Genomic DNA, 22,464 nt, shown 5'->3' with positions numbered 1-22,464 from the left:
TGAGCAATTTGGTTTGATTCTTAGCAACCCCAATCAAAGAGGGTGTGATTAGAATGAAGGTTGAATGTTCTGTCTGAAAATAAATCTCATAATGCAGTTATTGTGGCTGTGGCAGTGGATATTTTATGATTTATATGGTTTTTAGGAGCAAGTTTGATTTTGAAGGCTGTATGTTCAAGTTCAACCTAAATTCATTGTAGAATTTAGCTGAAAGTTAATGTTTAATTGCATGGAAGTATTAGAAGATGGCAGTCAAGAGAAATGATTCACAGTGTCATTGTGCTGATGGAGAATAAAAACTTGTTGCAAAAGCTCCTCAAAGATGATTGCATATATTGGAGACTGGAACCTGTTTTTGAAGATATATGGGTATTAAGGAGGAATTTTGGTAACGTACTTCAATACGTAAATATAGGGTACTGGAATGGATAGTTAAATTAGTTTCAAATGTTGTTTCAGTTTAAGCTAATGTAGTTGTCAGACTTTGTATAATGTTTATGTTATTGCCTTACTTCTCAATAACCCAACATGTCCGAGATTTTCTATCCACTTTCCTTCTAAGTTTTCAAGATAGCTTAGCCATATCAGATTATCAAAAATTTTGGTGCAAATTGGTTTACATGGAACACAACCATATCAATGCAGGTAGATGCCTGGTGAAAAGATACACATGGGCTCAAGAGTATGCTAGACTCTTCTTATCTTGAAAAGATGGACAAGAGCTATGGGCATGTATGGTTAGTAAAAGAGAATTCACTAAGTCCAATTGGTCTGCCAAGCAATCCCATATGTACAGGGAGTTGCTGGCGCTAGAAAACGTAAATTCTTGCCAAAATAGAAGGGATTCTATAGATTGCATAAGAAATATAAATTCTTAAACCATTAAAATGAAACTTCCATCTTGGAATTAGTCAAGATAAAAATTAGGAGAAAATGGGCAAATACCCTTTTTTGGGAAATTAAACATTCGTTTGCCCTCTTTCTGAAACTAAATAGGAAATTGCCCCTCTTTTGTAACTCGACAATAGAGAAATCGAGTTTTAATGAATAACTCGATATTTGAATGATCGAGTTAGTCTGACCCTTCGAATTTTTCCCAATAAAAAAATGTTTGTGTAGACGTTCATAACTCGGGAAACTGGAAATCGAGTTTTGTTCAGCGGTTTGAATCAATAGGACCCTAACGTCTCACAACGCTATTCAGTCACTCGCTCTCCCTGTACACTCTCTTTCCCTCGCTCTCTGCCATCACTCTCTCTCCACACTCTGTCTCTCTCGCTCTGCGATCAGGCTTCTCCACTCTTCCTCGAGTCTCCATCAGTCGTCGTTGGTTCCCGCCGCCGCTGATTACAGGTACGGTCCTCTCTCTCTGAAATATTTTCTGATGTTGGTTAATGTTAGGTTGCGTTTTGTGTGGGATTTTGATTATTTTGTTGAAACTTAAGAAAGTAGTAAATTTACTAATGAAGATGAGAATTTTGTTGTCTTTTATATGCTGCAATGATGATTTTCTCATTAATGAGTTTAAATGTGCTTGGGGTTTTGATGAGGGGTTTTGGCAAATCGAGTGGTGTTATAACTTATATTTTCATAAATAGTTAATTAATAATTATCCTAAGCTTTAAGAAGTGATTTAAATAGTTTTGAAATAAATTTTTTTATGGCAAGTTCTTATTTATTTAAGAAGTGATGTTGAAAATCTTGTGCTCAAAATATAATGTCTTACTGAATCTATGCTTTTATTTTATATTAATTGTGGTTTACTTGTTAGAAAATTGCTAACAATGTATTTGCTGCCATGTCAGATATGCAGGCACTAGATAGAGTGCGGCCTGGACCCGATGTGGATACCCAGTTGGCCCAGCAGCCGAATCATCGGTCAAGTCCGCTTTGGAGGTGCGCCGCTGACGAGGTATGTAGTAGTATTATTAATACATGTTTGTTTTATAATTACCTCGTGTTTAATCTCCTAACACAATACTCGTCCGTGTGCAGGAGGCGCCTGGCATGATAAAGGTTCGACGCCGTAAATGTGTATTGCCACAGGGTGGGCTAGATCCACGTATCATGCAACACATAGATGCAGCAGGGTTGACTGGTTTATTCAAGGTTCCTGATATGGAGGTCGACCACGCCTTGATCACGGCGTTGGTTGAGCGGTGGCGTCCGGAGACGCACACATTCCACTTACCCCATGGAGAAATGGGTATCACCTTGCAAGATATGGAGGTGATGCTGGGGCTTCCGGTGGATGGGTTGCCTGTCACTGGGAAGACAGACTACCAATGGAGTCAGCTGTGCGAACAGTTGTTGGGCCATAAACCTCCACCCCCGATACCAAACTCAAACAAGTCTACCCTTGCTGGGGCGAGGATAAGATACACCTGGCTTGATGCACAGTTTGCCGATCCCTTAGCTGCAGACGCTGCTGACGAAGTCGTGCAGCAACATGCCCGCTACCACCTACTTGTACGGATGGGGGCCCTCTTGTTCATGGACAGGTCTGCGGACCGGGTCTCACTGGTGCCTCTGCAGTTGCTCAACCCAGTCAGCAATGCGAGACGGTATAGCTGGGGTAGTGCAGCATTGGCCTGGCTGTATAGGCAACTTTGTGGTGCATCGAAGAAGGATGCGATGCAGATTGGAGGAGCACTCTTGTTGGTGCAGCTATGGGCCTATTCAAGGTTCCCACAATTATGCCCTGTTGTGAGGCCGCCTCTACCGCCAGTGCACTCAGGGCCCCTTGCCATTAGGTACGTTCATTGAGTTCTCGTTATTTGTCTCTTTCATATAATTAAAAATATGCCAAACTAACAAACAAAAGAAACTTATCAATGCTTAGTATATGGATGTGAAATATAAAAGCAAAGTTTGTTAAATGTAAGGTTCAGTAATGAGCATTTGTACCCCATGTTTGGTAGGTGGAGCGGGCCAAAATGCACCGCAGAGCATGCCACACACGTCCTTGCTGCGTACCGGGCGTCACTGGCTACACTACGGGCCGAGCAGGTATTCGGTTAATTTAGTTTGAATTCTTATGACCACGTTTCCCTCAATTCTTATGACTACGGGCCGAGCACGTTTCCCTCAAATGCACCGCACATGCTTTTATTTTCATTTCCCTCAATTTTTATTTTATTTTGAATTCTTGGATTGTTGTAGGAATGAGTTGATTTCATAATACCATCCCATCATTTTGTTTGATACTTGGATTTCCATCCCATCATTTAACTCAATTGGAATGTCCATCGTGAAGTACTTCACATTAGAACTTCCATTTGTAGCACCTGCATGAATACTTGCTCGTCCTTACATAAAGTAAAACAAAAGTAAAAAATTCTTGAATGTTAAATCAAAGGGTTCTTTCCAAATTGGGTTGGATTGAAGGGTTTTTTCCAATGCAACCCAACTCACATGACTCAAGTTAAGTTGGGTTAAATCAATGAGTTATATATAAATTTAGTCATATATATATAAAGTAGAATTTGGCTATATTCTTCATTATGTACGGAAACGTTTGTGATTTACACCGAAAAAAGAAAAAAAAAAAACACAGAATAAATTGTCCCTTTTCCAAGATGTTTGAAGCATGTGCAACATGCGCAAAAGATTGAGCATGAAGTCTTGGTTTAGTGCAAGACAGTGAGTTCAAACTTGTGTTGCAACCAAAAAACAAAAACTCCACCAATTGTTACAAATGTCATTAAGCTGATGCAATGAAGAGAAGACGCACATATTGGATTATGTAATTGGTTATAATTCAATGAGAAATGAATTTACCTAAGAGTATACCAAAGATAATCAGATTTGTCTTTGGTTGTATTTGTGTGCTCAAGTAATTCATTTGATTTTAATGATGCATCTTCGAAACTGACGATGACATCTTTAAATTCTTTCCAGCTACTAACTGAATCAAAAGTTTGTGTTCATTTTCTGATTATGTCATTATACACCGTTTCAACCTATTTAACACGAGAAAATAGAACTTTTAGCCTGCTATGAAAATGAACTAAAAAATTTCAAAACAATATTTCTTAAGACTTTATATAAGGCGAATGATTGTAAATGCAGAAGATATCAATTAAATTCTAAACAACAAATTTCCTACTATAAACTTGACAAATATGGGTCTTTTCAGAACAAGGGAATCAAGGCATATTAGAATACAAATGATATTTTCAAAACGCATGGCCCCTGCGCAAGGATGACACGCATAAATCGAGAAATGGTCCAAATTTTTTTCTTTCCCTAATCCTTGCGTGAATTCTGCTTCACTGTCTTCTTCGTTGTTTTTGCACTTTCTGCTTCTTTACATGCGTTTTGGAGTCTTGCTCAACTGGTTAGCCCAGACTTGTGCTCATAATTATTTTAGAGAGAGTTTGAATCTTTGATAGTTGTTATACTTCAATATTAAAGCTTTAAAATATAATTTTTTTTTAGAACTGTTGAAGCTTATTAATATTTCACACCTTCTGGATTCGCTATAGTTTTGGTGGTTGACTTAGATATTACCACAATTATATTCCAGATTTTCGTTGAATTACATTTGCTGAGTTAGAGCTTCTCTTCACTGTTGTAATATAGTTGGCTGTTAAATCTCATAAAATGATAAAATTCTTTAAATTTAAAACGTTGGGAAAGCTGCAAATGTTAAACTACGAAAATTTTATCTAATTATTGTGTAATCATGACATGAGAGCAAAAATATAACCCCAATTTGCATTTTCGGCCTAAGTACAAAAACAGAGGGAATGATGACATTATTGATCATTGGCCCGTAAAACACATGATCACTTCTCTGGCTTTCATTGAAATTTGAAATTAAGCAAACTAAAGGATGGAGTTACTCTGCCTTGAATGTCATAGAGTGACCATAGGCTAAGCCATTGCCATAGCTTGTCCTTGTCCAATGCTGGATGGTTGTCATTGCTTGGGTCCACACTGTGAAATTTCCAAAATACAAAGCCATTAGTGCCCCCCCACTAGGAACTCGAGAGTCCAGGGTATAGGTTAAACCCTTTGTGAGATTTGGGGTTGTTTAGGATGCCAGAGTGAGCACCGAAGATAGTCTCAATTGTTGCTTTGCCTTCAAAAACTTACTAATGTTTGGAGTTTATGCATTTCACTACCCCTGTGACAGAACATAGCAATATTTAGTATTAAGTGACCATCTAAGGTTAATATAAACTTTTATGTTATCTAAACATCCGTTTGGGATGTTCTAGTTGATGGTGTTTTCATAGGTAGTCAATGTCAATCTAAGCTCTTTACAATTCATTGGTGCCACTGGTGCTGCAGGTGGTTTTAGTGTGTGAGCTCCATTTGGGCATAGATATAAGTTTCATAGGTACGATCGAACTCTCTTGGCTAGAAGTTTCATATGTACAATTGCTTGTTCTTACTATCACGCTCTACTTTAGTCGGTTGTTTTTGCATATAGTCTCAATATATGCTACAAATTTGATTAAACAAATAAAATTTAAGCTTGTACGGTTTGTAATTAAGCTTGTACAGTTTGTAATTAATTAATAAAATGTTATGAGCTTAAAACCATAGTTATTGCTCTGCCTAATAAGTAGACAATTTAGTATTTCTTCTTCTAACATAGGGGTATCCAAGATTACAAACATTGTTATTGTGATGCAAAAAACATTGTTACATTGTAAGTTATAAATTACCTTTGCTGAATTGAAGGTTATATTTTTACAGTCTAGTAGAATACTGTTTGACTTCGATTTACGTATTCAAGTGGTATATTTTGAATATGCACAGCCTCGATTGTCTTCTTGGAAAACAATGGCCTAAGTTTAAAGAAACAAATAATTGTTAATCAGTGATATATGAGAAAACATAAAGACGCTTGACACATTACCTCTTGTTGTTGACCTAAATGAAAAGTTAGTTCGTGCTCCTTGCACCAAAGTTGGAGAGCACAATTTAATTGCAGCATGCAACTCCTGAAGTTGTCCCCACTTTAGCTGCCTTAATAGTCCTAAAATTATTAAAAGCTATGGATTATTAACGAGTACTTTATTCATATAATTTTAGAAGCGTGCAAAATATGCTACTCACCATATTCTTCAAGAGGAATGTAATTTTAGACATTGACATGATTAGTTTGAGATAACTAAAAGGCTTACGTAATTTCCAACACTAAAATTTATAAGAAATATATATTTACATAGAAATATAATAACAGTATTTGATGAGGATTATACCATGTAATAATTTACATAGCTTCCATTTCTTGCAATATAAAGTGCTACTTGAAATGCAATGTCTTCAGTAGACCTTATATATGTCTTCCCTCCATATTTTTTATAGCTTCAAGAGCAAATTTTGTTCTCATTCATTGAAACATTGTTAATGACTAATGCAATTAATGTAGCACAATATTTCTATTACGATAAAAAGATTTTGCGAAATCATCAACTTGGATTCATCTTACAGCCATAAGGATGCTCTAGTACCCTCCTCTAAGTTTGGTTCAGATTGAAAACCCTAGTATTTGATGGTGTCAGTTAGCTTTGAACCCTGTCCAGCATATGAACATGGGGCTGAAAATGGTGGACATGAACAACCTAGATCTTTTAATATTTTTTGCAGGTCAATTTTGTTGTTCTTTTACTTTCTGCCCAATAATCCCTGAAGATTTTGTGTACGACTAGAAGCAAGAAATTCCATGCTTTGCATATTACATATCACAAACATAATGTTAAATTAGTATGATGTCTCACTATCACAAACATAATCCACTTATGCAGATTGTATGGGAGCCGTACACGCATACGCTAGGCTCCCTACCTGCGTATTGCACTGCTGGGCAGCATATTTGGAGGGCCGAGGTGCCGTTGATATTCTTTTGGATAGTGGAGTGGCATCATCCTGAGCGAGTCCTCCGTCAGTTTGGGATGAAGCAACCAGTTCCAAGTGTCGTGGATACGTCGACTACCCTTCACAAGATATCCCTTCAGGGTAAATGGGAGAAGAACTGGGAGGTAGAACATGATCCCTTTATTCGGCAATGGGCCAACCGAGTGAATGTAGTTCGCGGGTCCGATCTCCTAGACGATGATGATACGTATCTCGTTGAGTACATGATGTGGTACAATCGCCACACAAGGCGGTACATAACACCAGAGTCTGCGTATTGGGAACTCATGGTGAGGCAACAATTCCTATTTTATGGATGAAACCATTGTTGGATTAAATATCCTCAGCAGCTTTATCATGCATGCAAAAGTCCACAATAATTATCGTTGTTACATCTCTATAAGTTTCTCTGTCATTTTGTTTTAAAGTCAAAAAATACTGCATGACATGTCATTATGTTTTAAAGTCAAAATACTGCATGATTTAAGTTGTTCATAACAAACTGAATTTGTCTTGATCCAATTTGTTTGCATGAGGAATGGTTAATGGGCAATGACTAATGATGACCACACCTTTGTTCATATAATTACATTCAACTTTTAAAAAGGGTGGGTTGGGTTGGGTTTTATTGTATTTTATTTTATTTTTTGTTTATTTTTTTTTTGTTTTTGGTTGGCTTGTACTTTAAAATGGACGGTGCAACTCTGTGTAGTAGTGATAAATTCACATTTCATGATAGTTTAGATAGCCTTTCCTCCAGGACTGATTAATGTATTACATATTCCTTGATAGATATTACCTCTAGGATTGGGAAGTCCCTTACTAAACTGTTGGTAGAATGCAATTCCCAACAGCTTAAAGGTCATTTAAAATCTTGCAAGTATGCAGCAAGGAGATGTGCATTTATACTAGATTCAAGTATGATATATGTTCTAAGTTTTTGGTACTTCCCTTAATTGAAACTTGAAGCTCGCGTTTGATATTTTCAATTCATTTGATTTGGGCGTGTACGTTAGGAAATAATAACTTCAAAATATGTGTCCTGATTGCAATGTGATATTAATGGAGTTGTAAATCTGGTGAAGCCTAGATACAGAAGTGAAATTCTGATATTTTCACTTATGCTAAGATTGAACTTATGTACAACCAACTATACGTGTTTTTTAGAAGTATTATCTCAATGTTTAGATTGCATAGCGATAAACATAACAGGAAACTGAAAATTCCTGAGTGTTGGGTTGGAACTATAAATTTTTGCACAGGGGGGGCCAACCCCTATTTTTATACACTGTCTTTTTAAAGATGCTTCATAATTATAAGTAATATAAGGATTTCATTAGCTATGTTTGCTACTTTTTCTTTTGATTTTGGAACAGATTTATCCAAGTTTTGCATCATACTTGCGTTCTTGCTTTTATGACGCCCTTGTTTTGTAGGTTCGGACGATGATTAGGTCTATACAGAGGTGCGATGAAGGTTCTGACATGCACACTGACCTTACATTTACACTAGAGCTTGTGGAGGAGCTAGGCCGACTTAAATTGGCGAATGCGCTTGCAGAAGCAGTTGACATTGATACACAGGCCCCAGTTCGTGGCGGGCAACGTGGTGGGTCTCGTGGGGGTGGACATCGTGGAGGTGGTCAAGCTGGTCGCAGCCGTACGACCGAGTCGGCTCCCATCTACGAGGAAGGGAATGAGTCGGGTGCAGAAGAGGCATGGCTTGGCACTGATTGGGTACTGTCTGATGACGACGGCAGGACACCGCGATGCACGCCTGGCGATGGTGCTGGGCCATCCCATAGCGTCGATCATCAGGGCACTGTTCCAGCCCACACTACATCCCATGGTGCTAGCACGGACTTTGAGGGCCCTCCTCGTATGTCGCCCCCAGTTTTCAGTGGATCTGCCCATGATGGTGGATGCATATTTGTCCCCACACCAGGCATGCCCACCCCACCTCTAGTGCATGTGGACCCCACCATGTCAGCTCCATCTCAAACCCCCCACGGAGAGGCTGTACAGATTGAGCAGATACCGGCTGAGGACATTGAGCCGGTGGAGGCTTTGCGGAGATCGCGACGCCCGCGTGCGCATGCTCCCGATTGCGGGACCGGTGATGGTATGTACTTCGTCTACACTTCCCATCTTCTTGAGCTACTTGTACTGTGCATTTGATTGATTATGTTAATTTAATTATGCTGTTGTGTCTGATGAAACAGGTAAGATTAGACCTGTCAGGGCATATGGGCGGAAACGAAAAGATCATTAAATGCCTTAGTGTATGCTTATACTTCCTGCCTATAGGTGACTGCATAGTTACGTTTCACTTTTCTTCTAAAGTCGTATTTTTTTTTTAGACCTAACTGCAATGGTGGACATGAAAAGGCCATTGAGCCGGATTGTCCTTGTGTGCTTATTCTTCATGTGTATAGGTGACTGGAATAAGCATGCAAAATGTTCTACTAATTGGGGAGAATCTTGGTGGCTGTGCATCTATTTCTGGATCATTGCTTGGGGAGAATACTGGCTGTCAATGTGTTTGTTGTCAAGAAATTGATATTTTGGAGAAAACCCATAAGGCGTATTGTATTTATTGATGTATTAGGAAGTTTTTCTGCACTTGGAGTTTTGATTGCAATTTGACAAATGTCTGGATTGGTATTCATTTGAAGCCAAACTTTCTTGTGTTTTTGTATGTTGTTAGCTACAGTAAAGTGGGTTGTAAGAGAGTAATTTGTTTTTTTATTTTTTTTCTTTTTGTGAGAAACAAATGTGTGGTATTGTTGATAAGCAAGAAGAAGTAATTTGATACTTTCTGTAAAAGAGTTTGATGACGAAGTTTATGCGGATCAATGGCAGAACCAACTCCTTTGTAGCAAATCATTTATCCGAGTCTCTACAATGCTTGGCTAGGTATGTGTCTCTCTCCTAATTTTCTGATTCGCCTTCCCTAAAATTCCTAGATTGGTACATCCTCCTTCCCATTTTCTTATTTTTAATCTCCTTTAAATCCCCTCCTCTCTAGAATGATTAGATCTGTGTACATTTGATTACAAGTTCGTTACTAGGAACTTTGGAGAATAGAATTTATATTTTTTTTTTTTTGAGTTCTAGAGCAGCTCACAATATAACTTACCCAAAGCTGAAAACGGCAAAAATCTTAGTTATGTGTGCATGTTTTGTTCCTTTCGCTTCTTGGGGTTTGTAATTGTTATTTATCATTGTATATATTAGCTTTTCATTTTGGTAGCAATTTGGGAACCCAATGAGAAACATTTATTTGATTATTGATTTTTTCATCAATTACCCTTCTTATTTTATGATTTTCAGTATATATATATATATATGTTGTGTGTGTCATTGGCCAATGAATCAAATCTTCTCCATCATTTGCTTTAATGAAATGATGGAGGCGTTCATTGCTTGAACTCAGAATGAAACAGCCTAATGATTATCTTGAGGGCATGGTATCCGTTAAAAAATTAAAAAGTAATTGAGTGTGTTTTCTATTCTGGTTGGAAAAGTAATAGGATTTAAAGCTGCTCACTCTTAGTGTTGTACGATGGTTACTCACACCATCAGAGCACACTCCTATAATTATTGCATTTGCACGATAGGCTTGTTTTGTTGAATTTTGTTTGTAGTTTTGAGAGATACTTATATGATGATATGTGTTTGATTTTACATTTATGTAATTCAAGAAAGTGGTTTAGTTGGCCTCAAGATTGGTGGTTTGATTTGCACGGTGGAAAATCTGATATGCAAGGTTGAAAACAAAACCACCGTCGGGAATTCATTACCAATCTGACTGGTTTTGTATTTATCTTCACATGATTGAGAGTTGAGTTATTTGCTTCAAAGTTGGCTTTATAATATGTATATGGGTGTTAAATTGAGGTTACAATGACTTTTAGGTCAAATGGTATTTCTTGGTATTTTCGACGGAGACATTTAGGGTTCGAACCCCCCCTTCCCCTGTAATAAATGTGTATTTAAAAAATTTGCATACTGTTTGAATGTTACTTTTATTGTTTGTGTATTGCCGTTTTTTGGGTTTGAATTATTATCTATGCTTACAAAGATATATGCATTTTTCTCAATAATTTTCGGTTAGTATCTAATGTCTCCTTCACTACAGCACATTAAGACGTTGGAGAAGTGGCCAACCTTCAGAATCCTGGGAGGCTCATAAGGCAGCAATCCAAGCACTCATAAAGCTGCCTTCAGGCGAGCTTGTTACAGGTATAATATGATTCAGTAGATGACTGTTCTACTAGATATTGTTTTAGATTTTGTTGGTAGTTGGAACTGGTTACATCAGATTGGAATGCATAGATCCAACTATGTCTTTCACTATGAACTTATGGGGTTCATTTTTATGCTATCATGATTTTAGGTTCAAGTGATACAACTTTAAAACTTTGGAGAGGAAGCAAATGTACACATACTTTTGTTGGGCATACAGGTATTTTTTCCATTTATTTGCCTTCATTGTGCTTTATATATATATATATATATATCCTTATCTGCAATGTGTTGAAATCATATGGGAATGAAAATAATTGTAGATTTTGCAAACTAACGATGCTGTAAAATTTTCTTCTTACATGTCTGTTTGGTGATCATCAAACATATTTTCTTTGAGCTTCCTATAAGTTAGAAGTGGAAGAAGCATTTAAAAAGACTTCTGATCTACATGGATTAATTGACCAAACTGTTGACATGGGTAATCCTCATATGTTTAGTGCTTTACATGGTTTGATTGCTAAAAAATTTAGACATGATGATCCCTCTTTGTCTCCTGTGGAGTATTTGGTGGGAAAGGAATGCTTGCACTTTTGACAGAAGTAAGATTGATTCTTGATTTGAAGTTGCTCTTCCGGACTTTATCTAAGCGGACTAATGCTTTGGCATTCATTACCAATCTGACTGGTTTTGTATTTATCTTCACATGATTGAGAGTTGTGTTATTTGCTTCAAATTTGGCTTTATAATATGGCTTTATATATCATTGATAAAACAGATCAAATATAGGCTGATGCACTTGTTCTAAGGGGGATCAGTTGCACATTTGAGGAAGGGCACAAAATACGTATTGTTGGCAGAATTGGCAGTGGCAAGACCACTCTCATAGAGATGAACCTGTTTTGTCCAGTGGAGCTAGCTAGAGGGAAGATATAGTAATGTATCTATTGAAACCTGTAGTATTCCATGTAATGTTCACTTTTTACGTAACTTTGAAATTTTAAGTGTTCATTTTTTTTCTAATTCAGAATAATATTACAAGGTACATCATAATTTTAGGGTTTTATTTACTGTGTTTGGGATTCAAGAACCTTTATATAGCTGTGTTATTTGTTTTTTTAGTTGGTTGGTGTCAATTTTTATTCATGGTCATTTTGTTCTGGACTTTCTATATTGTGGCTATTAAAATTTTCAGAATTGACTTGAAGAATTTAGATAATTTTCTAATGTTGGACGATTTATTATGTATGAATAATTCCAATCCTATCTTTTTTAAACTTTGAATTTTCTTTGATTGGTATGGATTGCAGTGAATCCTCCAACGAGGAGGATTTCCAAATCGTTCATGTAGAGGTTATGCAATTCATTGTTGTTTTTGACGTCATGTACATTCGTTAATCGTGGCTCATTGTGTATAGGCTGATCTTGTATTTTGTAACTACACAATAATGGACTGCAGTGAACCAAATAGACGGGGTACGACCAAAGTTGACTGAATAGGATCAAATAGAGTAAATAGAATGTAATACACCGATTTTCCTAGAAACCACAGTGGACCGAATAAGACCAAAGTAGATATAATGGACCGAACAAGACCAAAGTAGTCCAAAAACAAAAATAATAAGGTTATTTTTCCATATATACATATCTGCCAGTGAAATAACTGGAAAACGACGACACTTCTACTTAAAGCACACACGAAAGTAGTTACTTGCAAGTATACATATCTTACTAAATACCACAACAAGAAGTCGTACTTTTGCATTCATGCATCCGTACGTTGTCTCGTGGGTGCATCAACTTCATCATCCCCCACAACATGGGCCACCACTTCATTCAACATGTTTGCACTCAACCTTGCGATCCTCCTTGCATGGTCACGCTCCTCAATGGCAACTTCCGACTGATACCTTAACAAAGTGTTCCTAATGTCTCCACTGCCATAGTTGGTTCCTTCGCTTAGAGAAGTGCTAGGTGGAGTTGAGGTTGATATGTTTGGAGTTTCCCACGATGTAGACGCACCACCATGCACGCCCATACCATTACCATGCAAATACTCCATGTATGCAGCTTCGGCTTCCCTTCGATCTTTATATGATTTGTGATTGGCGTTTGGGAATTTATGAACTTGTCTACTCGCATCTAGCCAACTGTCGTATATGCCTGGAACACGACCGTTAAACACAACATAGGTTCGTCCCATCCTGCTCTACAAACACGCAATGGTGGGAATTCTTTGCACTAGAATGTGGTTGCACCTTCTAACGTGTGAAGTGCGCTTTTGTAGAGGAAATGGGGCTAAAACTCGATTCTATAGAAATCGAGTTATAGCATGCGGAGTTACATGTAACTCGACTTCTTATTAACCGAGTTTCTGAAATGCCGTCATTTCAATATGTCTTGTCAACAGTAACTCGATTTATGTGGTATCGAGTTTTATATAAAATCGATTTCCTTAATATCGAGTCATGTTGTCCCCCTCCCCACATTTCAGAATCCATGCACGTGTCTGGCTCTATCTGTGTTGAAAACCTTCACTGTCTGGTCTCTGAAAAAGAAAGCCTATGAGGTGAACAAAGTTTGCTAACTCTTCTGCCATTTTCCTTGTCATTATTGCATCCTCACCAGGCGTGCTGTTGCTGTGGTCCCCTTCTTCTTTGTTCTGGCATATCTTCCCTGACAGGTATATATTCACTTACATAACTACTTATAAATGGATTGACTTACATTACAACTTATAATTTGGATTGCTTTCTACAACCATTCTGACATTATGTGTGTGTATATATATACATAAATGTATGTATGTATAGATATATGTATATATAGACAAACGTACTTACCCATATCATAAGATGTATATGTGGCATTCCCAAATATATGTATATATATATACACACACATACACACACACACACATATATATATATATATATACATGTATGTCCCTATGTATATGCAAATATATGTAAATATAAACAAAGCTACCTACCCATATATGATCACATGTATATATATATATATATACACACACACATGTATAGGTATGTTTACATATAATGTATGTGCTTAGGGCACCAATTTTTTGAAACATTTTGTTAGGAATTGCAAAAACTGTTAATACATTGAAAATCCTGGAAAAAATTGTCCAAAAAACGATTAATTAGATAACAGTGCTCTTATGACATTATTGAGAATAATCTTATGTGTGTGTGTGTGTGTGTGATAGTGACATTGTATACATATTGTTCCTAAATATGTCGAGTTTTATATAGTAATGTATATAATAATTATTTTTGAGAATTCTTTTGGGAAATATGTATATAATCATTCTAAATAAACATATATATAAACAAACATTGTACGGTGAATTCATATGATGACATATGCATTCATTCATACATATTAACAATGATGTGTAATGTATACTGAGGTTTAAATTGTATGGCTCTTTCAGTTCTGAAAGGCTTTACTGTGTGGGTTCTGAAAAAGAAAGCCTGCGAGGTGAACAAGTTTTGCTGACCATGTTTGCATTTTCCTACTCCATATTGCATCCTTACCAAGCGATATTACAAACACCCTGATTCTTTGTTGTGGCACGTCTCCCCTAAAAGGCCAATGTTTGTGTCCAAACGAATCAAGTGTGTACACCTATAATTAGGATAGCATCATAGTGCATCTGTAAAAGATTAATTACTGTTGCATTAACATAACCCCCTATCTTCTGCATGATAACCACAATTAATTGTCCTTATCCAGGTCTGGCATGGGTCGTCACTGCTTCTACGTTTACTATGATGGGGAACAGTATTTCCATGACTTGCATGGGCTGTCCTATAAAGGCGAGTCAGTGAAGCAGAAGTTCATTGAGTTGAAATGGGGAACACACTTGAGAAAAATGCACCGGAAGATAATGGAAGCTCTACGGTTGGACAAGGAGTCACATAAGATATCCATTGTGTACCGTGCCCCCCAGATACTTGTGAGTACTCAGGTTGTCTACAACTCAAATCCGTTGGGTTGCGATGCTGACGTGGACATGATGTGGGCAGTGATTAAGCGGAACCCCCAGTTCATAGCGTCCGACTTGTATGTAACTGTTGAGGCTGTTGGGTTCCATGGTAGTGCAAGTTCACAGCATGCCAGTGGGGTGGAAGAGCCACACTCATTGTCGGTTGACGTGCATCCTCCCTTTGCCTATGCCACGCCTTTCTCCTACAATAATCAACCATGTAGTGCGGTTGATCATTTGGACAACACCAAAGTGGTGGGCGCCACCAATACACATGATGTGGGAGGGTCTACTCACACATATGAGCATGTCCAAGCTGATATGGACGGGGAAATTGATATTGATGCCAGCCGAGATGTGTATGAAGAGTTCATTGATACTGATGGACCAGTGGACGACGCGGAGGTCTTAGATGTACCACTGATCGAAAATAACGAGGAGGATTGCCTTACAATAGTTCCTATCCCAGAATGGTTCACATCAAACACATGGGACAATATTAATGACCCATCACCTGCATTGGGTACAGGACATCTTACAAGTTGGCATAAAGGTGACCACCCAGCAAGGGGGATGCTATTCAAGAATAAAGCCTCTGTTCAATATGTGTTGACCCTCTACTCTGTGGAGCATAATAAGCAATACAAGGTCATCAAGTCTGACACCAATAGGCTGGTAGTGCGGTGTAAGAATGAGGCATGTCTGTGGTCAATTCGGGCCAATTGCAGCAAGAAGCACGGGATGTGGGTTATCAGTACATGTAAGGGTCCCCATAGTTGCTCATCCCTCCAGCTACCAACTGATGGGCGGATGATGGATTCAAAGTTCATCTCCATTGCACTTGAGAAGTATGTACGGGAAGACCTAACCCGAAAGGTAAGGGACTTGCGTAGTATGTTGCATGCAAGGCATGGGCATGATGTAACTATGTACAAGGTTTGGGAAGCCAAACAGAAGGCAGTTGCACGTATTTACGGGGATTTTGACAAGTCGTACGCAGAATTGCCACGATTTCTAGCTGCATTGTCTGATGCAAATCCGGATACTGTGACCACATTAAAGTGTGACCCCCATGTCCCGGGGACTTGTATATTCAACTCCGCGTTTTGGGCTTTCGGTCCGTGTATTAGAGGGTTCAGGCATTGCAAGCCAGTGATAAGCATAGATGCAACGCACCTCTATGGCAAGTACAAAGGAAAGCTGTTGATAGCAATGGCAATAGATGGTAACAACGAGGTTTATCCACTCGCATTTGCCGTTGTCGAAAGCGAGAGCACGGAGACATGGGGATGGTTCTTGGCATGCCTGTTGACCTATGTTACAGACCGCACCAATTTGTGTATAATATCCGACAGGCATCGTGGGATACAATCATGCTTCGATGACACCACTAGGGGCTACTTGCAACCGCCCTTAACACATCACCGGTATTGCCTCCGCCATTTAGTAAGCAATGTTAACACTAACTTCAATAGTGTGCCGTTGAAGAACTTGGTATGGAACGCAGCAACTGCGAATCAAGTTAGGAAGTTTGAGAACACCATGGATTGCATCAAGAATGTCAACCCGGCTGCGTACGACTATCTTAAGGAGGTAAATCAAGAAAAGTGGACACTTGTACATGACCATGGGCACCGATATGGGGCAATGACAACCAACCTGTCAGAGTGTTTCAATGGGGTACTTAAGGGCGCACGTAGCTTGCCCATAACTGCAATGGTGAAGTTTACATTTTACAAGGTGAACTCATACTTTGACGAATGTCGAAACAAAACCCTAGAGAAGTTGGAAGAGGGGCAAGTGTGGTGCAAATATGCCTATGACAAGTTCGAGGAAAATCAAGAGAAGGTGAAGCTCCATATTGTTAGAAGGATGAGTGCGCAACAACGGTTATATACAGTGGAGATACAGTCTTCACTGTTGAACACTGGCGGGGGAGATCACACCCATAGGGTTTCCCTCATAGACATGACATGCACGTGCGGCAAATGGGAAGCAAACAAGATCCCTTGTTCCCACTTGATAGCAGTTTGTGCCAAACACAACCATGATGCCACTGAGTATATGCATCATTTCTACCGCCTTGAAGAACGGTATCACAGCTATGAGCCTATATTCCAACCACTAAAAGATAGGTTAGAATGGCCGGAGCCAGCAGAAAGGAGAACCGTGATGCCAAACCAGCGGTTGATCCGTGAGAAAGGTCGGCCAAAGTCCACGAGAATCCGTAATGAGATGGATGACGAGGATAGGGAGTTGCCAACCTCATTGTGGATTGAGAATGGACCAAAGTTGAAGTGTGGGTTGTGTCACCAAGAGGGTCATAACCGTCGTACATGTCCAACTCGAAATGTGGCTTCAACAAGCCATGGTGCTATGTAGCAGGTAACAATTACAAATCATAGTAACAAGGGGGTATCATAAGTTATTCTTCTTTACATGTTTAGATATTACATTATATGAGTTATAATTAAGATGTGGGCAGTAATTTGTAGATCGGAACCATGATAGTAATACCATTGTATCAAATGTAGCTCCACTTTGGGCAATCTTGTGATTACTTCTTCCAGTAGTTGCAGTTAGTCTTAACTCCTACATATTACCATTCCAAGTCTTTTGTCCCAGTTTTGGTGTTCTTTCAATCTTATTGTTTGTGGTGTACATATTCTAGTATTCATGAGGTCTCTATTTCCCTAACTGTATATGTTTTGCTGCAGATTTGTAATTGTTGCCAAGGTGTAACTGTAGATGCTCCTCATTTAAGCAGGCAAGCCTGAATGCTCTTCTATATTTGTCAATTCAATTTATTAATTACCATGGGTTGTATACTAATTTCTGTGTTGGCTACTCCTCAGAAAGGAGGCAACTTCTGAAGAGAACAAAAAGAAGGTGTCACTCAAATGCTATGACTCCATGTTTGCTTAAAACCATTGTTGGCGGATGCTGTCCAAGTTTCAAGTTACAATTGTGAAGAATGTTTAAAATGCAGAAATTGAACTTTTTATTTTTGTACATCAACTGATTTAAATGCATAGAGGCTCTTTACTTACAAATAAGCTTGTATATATGGATGATTTTTTTATTCGCGTAATACAAATGGGGGAATGTTACTGATGGATGTGGTTGGTCTGCATTTGTATGGATGACTTGTTGTTCACAGCATGGTTGTCAGCAGGTCCACTTTTACTATGAATAAGCACGCCAATACGGAATGGGTGTGAACAGTGCAAGTCGCAAGCAAAACTCCAAGTAGAAAGGTTATACTAAATAAAACTCGATTTCCCAGTTAACGAGTTACGTTGCAGTCCATTTTCAATCCCCTTCGACTGTATCCATTTTCAATTCTCAAGTATCTGGGTTAATCGATTTCTCTAGATCCGAGTTACGTTGAACATAACTCGATTTATAGGGTACCGAGTTATGTTGGAGAGCACTCTACACAGTTAGATTCCTCTTGGACTGTATCTGGACCAGTCCAAATAGCTGGACTGGGTGTTTGAGCCCAGTCAACGTAACTCGATTTCCTTATAACCGAGTTATGTTGAGAAGAACTCGCCATCTATAGCTTCGAGATACGTTGAAGACCATTGTGCACACTTAGAATCCTCTTGGACTGCTTCTGGACCAGTCCAAATATCTGGGCTGGGTCGGGAAGCTAGTCAACGTAACTCGATTTAGTTATTACCGAGTTATGTTGAAAAGAACTCGATATCTTTAGCATCGAGATACGTTGAAGACCATTGTCTACAGTTAGATTCCTCTTGGACTGCCTCTGGACCAGTCCAATTATCTGGGCTGGGTGGGGAAGCCCGGTCAACGTAACTCGATTTACTCAGTACCGAGTTATGTTGAGAAGAACTCGATATCTTTAGAATCGAGATACGTTGAAGACCATTTTCTACACTTAGATTCCTCTTGGACTGCCTCTGGACCAGTCCAATTATCTGGGCTGGGTCAGGAAGCCCAGTCAACGTAAATCGATTTACGTATTACCGAGTTACGTTTAGAAGAACTCGATTTCTCTAGCTTCGAGATACGTTGAAGACATTGTCTACAGTTAGATTCCTCTTGGACTGCCTCCGGACCAGTCCAAATATCTTAACTCGATTTCTGTATAAGCGAGTTATTCGCATGTAACTCGATTTCTCTAGTATCGAGTAATTCTACTTTAACCTGATGTTCAGGATATTGAGTTACTTCCAAACCACCACACACAACATGGATTTCTCTGAGATACACTGCGCACAGCATGGACTCCTTTTAGTCCCAGTACACAGAACTCGATTTCATAATAATCGGGTTATGTGTATGACCAGGCCACTATTTAGTGCTCAAACGTACAAAGCAGCAACTGTTCAACTTCTTCTCAGCGAAAGTTTGGAGAACCAGAACAATGGCTTCTCAATGGCGGAGAGACAACGACGATGGTCCTGCTGATCGGTCCCCACACTTTTTCAAGATTATTCTGCCGAATGCTGTTCAGGAAGGAAAGCTTGTAAGTATGCTCAAATTTATAAACTAGATTCCTCTGAAAATCATATGCTAATACACTTCGTACACTTCATCTTCTTTATTTGTGATTCTTGAAAAAATGTACATTTGTTACATGTAGTCAGAAAAACTTTCATTTTGCAATACGTAGGTTACACTTTAAGAAGAACATAGTCACATAACAGAGTACTTTTGCATCGAACACTTTTATATGAACAAAAAATGAAACAGGGATAAGCGCATGGTAGAGATTGAGGAAAAATAAATACAGAGCAAGAGCAGATGGCATTTTTTTGAAAATGTGATAGGGCTTATAGGGTCACCACAGATGTATAACTCAATTTAAACTGTGAAACTGTGTCCTGGGATCAAACTAGGATACAGAAATCGTTCACTCTTTTTATCATTTGTTTTTTAGAGTTCACAAACTTATGAAGTGGCTAAGTGGCAAAAATTTGTACGTCTAAATCCAAATCCTGCCCATAAACAAAAGTGGGTCATCTTCAATGTTTCCCCAACACCCCAAAACCAAATCACAGACACATTATCAAAATACAACATTTCCCCAAAATTTTTTACATTTCAACAACAACAGAGAAATGTAAAATGTTGACAGCTGTTGATGGTTATTTTGGTTATAAGATTAGGTTGTATAATTTGGTTTCAAAATTCATAAGATTTGTTACTGTCAAATATCGAGCCCTTAATATGACAGATTGAGGTTATAACTATTAAATATAACGTCAATGTTGCATGGGCTGTTATTTTATTTTGTTTGATTTTCTTTTCTTTTTTGTGTGGGGGTGGGGGGCTGTAACTAAGAAGTATTCTGCCATCATTCAAACTTTTATTTTCTAGCATTGTGTATAAGGATTGATTGCATGTGTTTATTTCCCTAGCCTGCATTTATGTTATGGAGATTCTTTTTACAAAGGATTCCAGATAAGTTCGCGCAGAAATTTGGAGTGGACCTGTCAGATATGGCCTTTCTCACTATTCCAAATGGTAGAAAATGGAAAGTCAAGTTGACACAACATGCTGGGGGGGTTTGGTTTCAAAATGGTTGGTCCAAATTTGCAAGCTCTCATGGTGTAGCCGTGGGGCACTTGCTGGTTTTCAAATATGAAGGAAATTCACAGTTTGATGTACTCATATTTGATGCCACTGCAACAGAAATAGACTATACTTTAGACGACGAACTCCAAGTTCATAGGATCGAAGATGATGAGAGTGATGACAGCTCTGTTGAAATCATCAAACACTTTTATAGGGGAGAGGGTTCAGGTTTGAATGTTACACTTTTGTAAGCAACTGGTTGATTTGTTTAGCATGTTTACTATTAATTTTATGTGCATGACTTCATATTTTCAACTTCTTTCAGGATCAGCCCATCCTAAGAAAGACGGTGGTGTAGCTAAAAATCTTGTTATAGCCAATGCTTTTAAATCAGAAAATCCCCTTTTCACTGTTATCATGCGTCCATCCTACGTTAATGGCAAGGATCGTGCGGTAAGCTTTTAGCTTCACTAAAATGGAATATTTTTGTAATTTAGAAATGCAACTCCCATTAACTATCATTTTTCATAGATCAATTAGAAAGATTGTCACACTAGATACTTGTGGTTGGACATTTTGTTGGTAATGATTTTTTGAAATTTGTGTTTTTAGGTGAAAAGATGTAGATCAATTAGATACTTGTTGCTGGAATATATTTGTTAAATATCTATTATTGTTCCTTGTACAGAGTTTACCCCAAGACATTATCAACTACTTACCGAGAGACGGGTTTACCAAGGACTACACCAAAGCAAGTATACTCCCTGTCAAGCTCCAGATTGTGGACCGATTATGGCCTGTGAAGCTATACATTTATGAACGAAGTGGGGGTTCATCATGTGTCGTATCAGCTGGTTGGTCTGCATTTGTGAGGGAAAATAGTTTGCAAGTAGGAGATGTTTGCGTATTTGAGCTGATTATGAGGGACGGTGTTGTGTTAAACGTCCACATTTTCAAGTGCCAAGACTAAGTGGTTAGGGTGGATGTCTAATTCAGAATAATATTATGTGATGTTTAGAGTGTGTTTACTTTGCAACTTTACTATTCATCCCTATTTTGTTCATCCCAGTTTGCAACTTTATTGATTGGGTACTTTTGTGATGTTTAGAGTTTCACTCTTGGAAAATTTTTAATTACTATGATGAACTTTCATATGTATTTTAAAATGAATGTGATGCTGTATTTTTTTCTGCGCTTTTGTTTGGATTTTGGCCTTTTTGCATGTCATTCAATTATATTACATTGAATGGCGACTCTTGGATTTTATTTTAGGGGGGTCAACATTGTTATTGCTATAGGATTTTGTTCTTTTCAGATGACATTGTTGTATGTTTTGTATATATTGTAACACTTTAATACAATAACACCATGTGCAATAATTTTTAGTCATTATTTTTGATGTTTGCAAATTTAGATGTTTAAAAAATAAGTGAGAAGTTAATCCATCAATTGTGTCAATCAATATAATGTGGCAAATTGAAAAGCTTGATAGCTAAATTTTCAAAATTTCACTTGGTAGCAATTTTTCAAATGTTATAGATGAAATTGGAACTTCTTGTAAACTGCAAGGACTAAAATAGGTACTGTTTTATTCAATGAACTTGATGAATTGTTGCTCAAAGAAAAATATCATTGTTTCCTGAAAAATCTTTGTATCTTACAAATGAATAACACAAAATACTGGTGAAATATGTACCAATACGCTATTTGCAGCCAAATTTTCCACGGCTCCTTTGCCAGCTAAAAAACCACGACCAAGAGGACTGTATGGAACTATTCCAATGC

At 38.1% G+C, this 22,464-nt stretch overlaps 3 protein-coding genes, 2 long non-coding RNA genes and 1 pseudogene across 7 annotated transcripts; all 6 read left to right on the top strand.

The window, feature by feature from the left end:
• The first annotated feature begins 1,296 nt into the window (after positions 1-1,296).
• On the top strand, positions 1,297-2,166 carry LOC115984309. Of its 2 annotated transcripts, none has more exons than XR_004090473.1 (3): positions 1,297-1,353; positions 1,806-1,912; positions 1,999-2,166. It is a non-coding gene; the product is annotated as an uncharacterized LOC115984309 (long non-coding RNA). The 2 variants fall into 2 exon arrangements; XR_004090472.1 differs by having other exon boundaries at positions 1,996-2,166.
• Positions 2,167-2,429: 263 nt separating this feature from the next.
• Positions 2,430-9,605, top strand: LOC115984300 (protein MAIN-LIKE 2-like). 2 transcript variants are annotated; one of them, XM_031107281.1, is made up of 6 exons: positions 2,430-2,753; positions 2,922-3,009; positions 6,765-7,163; positions 8,310-8,994; positions 9,095-9,179; positions 9,308-9,605. In XM_031107281.1, exons 1-5 carry the CDS (start codon positions 2,476-2,478, stop codon positions 9,142-9,144), a joined length of 1,500 nt encoding a protein of 499 aa, XP_030963141.1. In that variant the 5' UTR covers positions 2,430-2,475; the 3' UTR covers positions 9,145-9,179; positions 9,308-9,605. The 2 variants fall into 2 exon arrangements, with proteins under 2 accessions (XP_030963141.1, XP_030963134.1); XM_031107274.1 differs by having other exon boundaries at positions 9,095-9,190.
• On the top strand, positions 4,130-4,240 carry LOC115956093 (annotated as a pseudogene).
• Positions 9,606-9,683: 78 nt separating the features above from the next.
• On the top strand, positions 9,684-11,361 carry LOC115962407. Its single transcript, XR_004085432.1, has 3 exons — positions 9,684-9,788; positions 11,014-11,117; positions 11,272-11,361. It is a non-coding gene; the product is annotated as an uncharacterized LOC115962407 (long non-coding RNA).
• A 3,525-nt stretch (positions 11,362-14,886) lies between these two features.
• LOC115951270 lies at positions 14,887-17,514 on the top strand. The gene has a single exon (XM_031068458.1). It carries the CDS (start codon positions 14,887-14,889, stop codon positions 17,512-17,514), a length of 2,628 nt encoding a protein of 875 aa, XP_030924318.1.
• A 2,011-nt stretch (positions 17,515-19,525) lies between these two features.
• LOC115951260 (B3 domain-containing protein At3g18960-like) lies at positions 19,526-21,649 on the top strand. Its single transcript, XM_031068447.1, has 4 exons — positions 19,526-19,627; positions 20,523-20,907; positions 21,005-21,132; positions 21,368-21,649. Exons 1-4 carry the CDS (start codon positions 19,526-19,528, stop codon positions 21,647-21,649), a joined length of 897 nt encoding a protein of 298 aa, XP_030924307.1.
• Positions 21,650-22,464: the final 815 nt, after the last annotated feature.

Source organism: Quercus lobata, chromosome 1, assembly GCF_001633185.2.
Source record: "Quercus lobata isolate SW786 chromosome 1, ValleyOak3.0 Primary Assembly, whole genome shotgun sequence".
Taxonomy (NCBI): Eukaryota; Viridiplantae; Streptophyta; class Magnoliopsida; order Fagales; family Fagaceae; genus Quercus; species Quercus lobata.
The sequence above is the reverse complement of the archived record's forward strand: the minus strand, read 5'-3'. Positions and strand labels throughout refer to the sequence as shown.

What these genes read in the sequence shown, in the direction of transcription:
- LOC115951270 (XM_031068458.1), top strand. Translation starts at nt 14,887, where the DNA reads ATGGGTCGTCACTGCTTCTACGTTTACTATGATGGGGAACAGTATTTC.
- LOC115984300 (XM_031107281.1), top strand. Translation starts at nt 2,476, where the DNA reads ATGGGGGCCCTCTTGTTCATGGACAGGTCTGCGGACCGGGTCTCACTG. An exon ending in TCAGGGCCCCTTGCCATTAG is followed by an intron (nt 2,754 to 2,921) that starts GTACGTTCATTG and finishes CATGTTTGGTAG; the next exon opens with GTGGAGCGGGCCAAAATGCA. An exon ending in CTGCGTATTGGGAACTCATG is followed by an intron (nt 7,164 to 8,309) that starts GTGAGGCAACAA and finishes CTTGTTTTGTAG; the next exon opens with GTTCGGACGATGATTAGGTC.
- LOC115951260 (XM_031068447.1), top strand. Translation starts at nt 19,526, where the DNA reads ATGGCTTCTCAATGGCGGAGAGACAACGACGATGGTCCTGCTGATCGG. An exon ending in CTGTTCAGGAAGGAAAGCTT is followed by an intron (nt 19,628 to 20,522) that starts GTAAGTATGCTC and finishes TTATTTCCCTAG; the next exon opens with CCTGCATTTATGTTATGGAG. An exon ending in TTATAGGGGAGAGGGTTCAG is followed by an intron (nt 20,908 to 21,004) that starts GTTTGAATGTTA and finishes AACTTCTTTCAG; the next exon opens with GATCAGCCCATCCTAAGAAA.